Source organism: Loxodonta africana, chromosome 20 (assembly GCF_030014295.1).
Source record: "Loxodonta africana isolate mLoxAfr1 chromosome 20, mLoxAfr1.hap2, whole genome shotgun sequence".
NCBI classification, from domain to species: domain Eukaryota; kingdom Metazoa; phylum Chordata; class Mammalia; order Proboscidea; family Elephantidae; genus Loxodonta; species Loxodonta africana.
Genome location: NC_087361.1, coordinates 16,185,440 through 16,190,624, shown reverse-complemented (window position 1 = coordinate 16,190,624; position 5,185 = coordinate 16,185,440). Strand labels below are relative to the sequence as shown.

Here is a 5,185-nt window from a genome sequence, read left to right as displayed (position 1 = left end):
GATATGTCCAAATAGGCTGTTTGTATGAGCTAGTTTAATTACTGCCATCTTTGAAGCTCTAAAGTCCTGTCACCATGTGGTTAGAGCTGTTACTAGGTATGTGAGCCCAGGGGTCCAATTACTTTTCTTGAATGGATTCAGCTCAGGTGTCCCGGTAGTCAGTCACCAAGTGTGTGGTGCACACTTTCACCTACAGTCCTAGATGGGCAGGGGTGATTGGTGTATGTGTAGGTATTTGGCTGCAGCAGGGGGTCATGCGCTGAGCAAGGAAGGGGGCTGACTGCCTCCCCTGAGTGTCTGTGAGGAAAGCACAGCCTTATTCCCTAGAGCATGTAGGTAGGTGGGTTTCGCAGCTGGACTATGGGCAATCAATGCTGTTGGCTGTAAGGACTGGGGGCACCACTTATTCTTGGACCCCTGTCACAGGTAGGTAGGCAGCATAGGTGGCCCCTGATATGGGTAGGTGAGGACCCTGCTTAATAAGCAGAGTGGTGTCAAATATCATGAACCTACCTCTCCACCATACAGCTGATATAGTTAAAGTTAAACATCAGGTATATACTCTGCCGTATTGTGCTAATGAGGGCCTATGCTCTTGCAGTGAGCCCACACAGGTCTATGCACGGGTGAAAGGCATTCAAAGTCCATGGACTCTTTATGCCTGTGCCTAGGCAAAGGAGCTGTTTCCGCCCTGAATTCCCAGCTGAGGGGAGCTGGCAGATTGTTTTTTTCCTGTTTGTTAAATTGTTCCCTCTCCAAGGCCAGGAGAATGGCTCAGGGTGCATGATGGGTCCTACTTCCAGCCCAAGGGGTGCCCATTATACTTTTTAATGCGCGGAGTGGTGAACAAGATTTAAAACTTAAGTCAGTTACATGAGAGTCAGTGAGATCATTACCACAGACTTCAGTGAGGGTCATTTGCTTTAACCGCAGTGTCTTACGGAGCGTCTTTAATTAATGCCTGGTGGTTTCTATGTTTTGGGGACTGAATCTCCCCACAGAAATACACTGATATCCATTCAAGAAAATCCCTATAGGATTAGATGGAAAACAAACTTTATACTGTAATAATAGTCACTGATCTATTAGTAGTCTTCAAGGTTTTCATTTTTTTAATCCAAACTGTTTTAGAGACCAGGATTTATATTCAGAAATTCTATTCGTCCTAACACCATAAGGCAACTAAAAGCTATTCTCCTTCTCAGAGAAATGCAGGTAAGAGAAATATTCTAATTTATTTTTACTTTTAATATTGACGCCCATAAATATTTATTTCTCAAAACTTATTATTATCTCCATTATTCTTAGATTTCAACTCATTAGTTTTCTTTCTAGCTTTTCTCTAAATTGAAGACTGTCAGGAGTTAGGATGAGGCAAAATGCTGCAATTCATCCTGACTTTTTCTGATTATAAGGCAGAATTTCAAAACATACATACAGGTAAGGTGATAAAGTAATTCTATTAAATAATTGAAGTTTGTTGTTGTTAGATGCTGTCCACTTGGTTCCTAGTCATAGCAGCCCTATGTACAACAGAACTAAACACTGTCCAGTCCTGTGCCATCCTCACAATCCTCGCTATATTTGAGCTCATTGTTACAGCAATGTGAATTTAAAGTTATTTATAATTTATTAAATATAATTTAAATGGTTTATATTTAATACTTTCAAATAAAACAAACAAAAAAATATTTAGCCATTGTTTTCGTTTTCATGGTTAAGGAAAAATTAATTCCAATATTATGGAAAAATAAGTTTATTTTGACCATAGAATTTACATAATTAGCATCTTCAGTTCAGATGTCCTGCTACTATTACCAGAAAATGAGATAACCTTGTAAAGCAACACAAAATTGTTCTAAAAAATCTTAAGACTATTTAAAGAGATTTAGAAAACTAAGGAGCCCTCGTGGTACAGTGGTTAAAATCTTGTCTGCTAACTAAAAGGCTGGCAGTTCAAAACAATCTGCTCTGCTTTGAAACTCTGTGGGGCAGAGGTACTCTGGCTTACAGGTTGCTATGAGTCATAATTGACTCGACAGCAACTTTTTAAAAAAATGCATTAGAAAACGGAAGTATAAAGGCACTCTTACCTTAATTTATTAATTCATAAGCTATTGTGACATAATTCAGAACATTTTATAGTTTCCCAAGGAAACAGAAATATAGTAGATAAGATTACACAACATGATTCATGTAATTAGTATCATTAAATTGTACGCTTGAAAAACCTTAAATTGGTAAGTATTGTGTTTCATGTATTGTTACAACCATTTTCGAAAAGTCAATTCAAATAATAGACAAATAATTGTTTCAAATTAAGAATTTTTGAATAATTTTCTTTGTAGGCTTCTCTCCAAACACTAATTTCAGTTTGCCAAGGCTACAGAGGTCACTTAGTATCATCGGTGGGATGCTAAAACAAGTTCTTTTGCCACAGATGATCAGGGTGGAGCTAAGATTTTAATCAATTCTGCCTTTTTACCAGAGGATTTATAGCACCTGTCACTGAAATATGTCACAATTAATCCCCAAATGCTTACTATCTAACAAACAATTGTGCATACAAATATAAAATAAGCAATGTAGATTAAACAAGAGAAATCCTGTATCATGTTGAGTATATAACATAGGCTTAAGGACTCAGAAAATGGAGATCAGTGTGGTCTGAGTTTTTAGTTAAAACTTTTCTAAGTAGTATTACATGTAAACTATGCCATAAGTAAAGGATTGAAGGATGTAGACATTTGTTCAAAGTTCCAAATATCTATGTTTGGAATGATGATTTTTAAGAATAACGATATGCAGAGTCAGTGTTTATGGAAATGAGTGAGTGTGGCAGTGGAGGTGGGGATGAGGGAATTGAACAATGTGTAGACACAGTGACAAAGTTGGCAAGAGCTATTGGTGAATGCGGGAAATAAGGATGGAAATGGATCAGGTTGCAGAGAAATTAAATGCCATCCTAAAGAATTTGAGTTTATCTTAGGGGCGACAAATATTGGAATCTTTTTGGCAGCAGTGTTGCTTTTGACAATATCATGAAGTAATGGTCACTGAACTCCAACAGAGAGAAATAGATTTAGAAATGATCAGGAGACTGTGACCTTAAGTTAAATAATCAAATACTGGGTAGCTTCTATCTGATAAATGGTAGAAGACTCTAAGAAACAAACTAGAGAGGATACATAATGAATGTTAATAAATACTCATAATATGGTCATAATTATTAGAGTATGATCACCTGATTTCAGACTATTAGAACAACAGGAGACTCTTAAGGATAGAAATGGAAAGTATTCAGATAAAGAAGGAAAATATTAATATTTAACTTACAACTAGTCTCAGAAAATTTGGTACATCACAGCAGAATGGGTTAATAGAAATATAAAGATGTTATATACTAATTAAAGTATTAAGGAATTCAATGCATTTTTATTTTCCTAGCTTTCCAAGGAAATTTTATTTAAATAGCCCCCTACTTTTTTTAATGCTTAGTGACCTTTGTGCACTTCCTAAATTATAAATTTGACACATACTATGCTATTTTTAAATATTCACTCCACTGGGATAGTATAAATATATATTAAAAAAAATATTTGCCTGGTAGAAAAAATATATATAGGCAAGAAAATGAATTTTAAGTATAATTTAAGGATTGTCAATAAAAAACTGAATTGAAATATTTGAGAGTAGTACATTTAGGGTGTCCTGTATTTGTCCACTAACTTTCTATAAATTCATACACAAAAACTTTTTCACTGAAAGCATTTCCTTGGAATTATCAAAATATTCTGGGGAATCTTGAGCTTTAGCACTTCAGGTCATATAAGACGACACTTTAGAGGAACTAAAGTTCCGTAGAAGTATGTGTTTCTGTATTTTAGAGACAGCAGGGGAAGCCTGAGGGAGAGACTCCACTCCCTGTTGTTCAAGAGAAATTCAATGGGAAAATTAGATACATTCTAAATTACAATATTTTGTCTCCATATTTTCTATCTCAACAGCGAAAGTGGAAATGTCCGAAGGCAATCACACAGTGACAACTGAGTTTATTCTCACAGGATTTATGGGTCACCCAGATCTGAAGATCCTTCTGTTTGTGGTATTCTTTGCTATCTATCTGATCACCATGGTGGGGAATCTTGGGTTGGTGGCATTGATTTTCATGGAGCGCCATCTCCGCACACCCATGTACATCTTTCTGGGCAACCTGGCTCTGATGGATTCCTGCTGTTCCTGTGCCATCACCCCCAAAATGTTAGAGAACTTCTTTTCTGAGGACAGAATGATTTCCCTCTATGAATGCATGGCACAATTTTATTTTCTCTGCCTTGCTGAAACTGCAGACTGCTTTCTCCTGGCAGCAATGGCCTATGATCGCTATGTGGCAATATGTCATCCACTGCAGTACCACACCATGATGTCGAAGAAACTCTGCATTCAGATGACCATAGGGTCCTACATAGCTGGGAACCTGCATTCCATGATTCATGTAGTACTTCTGTTAAGGTTAACCTTTTGTGGATCTCATCAAATCAATCACTTTTTTTGTGATATTCTTCCATTATACAGACTGTCCTGTGTCAACCCTTATATCAACGAACTGATGGTCCTTATCTTTTCTGGGTTACTTCAAACCTTTACTATTACCATAGTCCTAATTTCTTATCTTTGCATCCTTTTCACTATTTTCAAAATGAAATCCGAAGAAGGAAGAGGCAAAGCTTTATCTACTTGTGCATCTCACTTTCTCTCTGTCTCAATATTTTATGGTTCTCTTCTCTTCATGTACATTCGACCAAGTTCCTTTAAAGAAGGGGATAAAGATATACCAGTTGCTATTTTTTATACTCTAATAATTCCTTTATTAAACCCTTTTATCTATAGTCTAAGAAATAAGGCTATAATAAACATTATGAAAACAATTATGAAGAGAAAACCTCATAACATGGTGAAATAAATATCACCTGTGACAAACTGATTTTAATTAGATAAACTTTTTTTCAAAGTCAAGAATACAGGAACAATGGAAAATGGCTGCTGTAGATAAAATACTAAATCACTAAAATGTGATGATGTTTAAATCAAATAATGTATAAATAAATAAGTTCACAAAGGAGGGTTTGTGCTAAAATGTATTTCAAAATCTAAACCGGTAGAGTCTCTTAGGAGTGAATTAAAT

At 35.9% G+C, this 5,185-nt stretch overlaps 1 protein-coding gene across 1 annotated transcript; it reads left to right on the top strand.

Annotated features, from left to right (window-relative positions):
* Nucleotides 1-3,914: 3,914 nt before the first annotated feature.
* LOC100666169 (olfactory receptor 5K1-like) lies at nucleotides 3,915-4,963 on the top strand. Its single transcript, XM_003410350.2, has one exon. The coding sequence runs from the start codon at nucleotides 4,019-4,021 to the stop codon at nucleotides 4,961-4,963; it is 945 nt and encodes a 314-aa protein (XP_003410398.1). The 5' UTR covers nucleotides 3,915-4,018.
* Nucleotides 4,964-5,185: the final 222 nt, after the last annotated feature.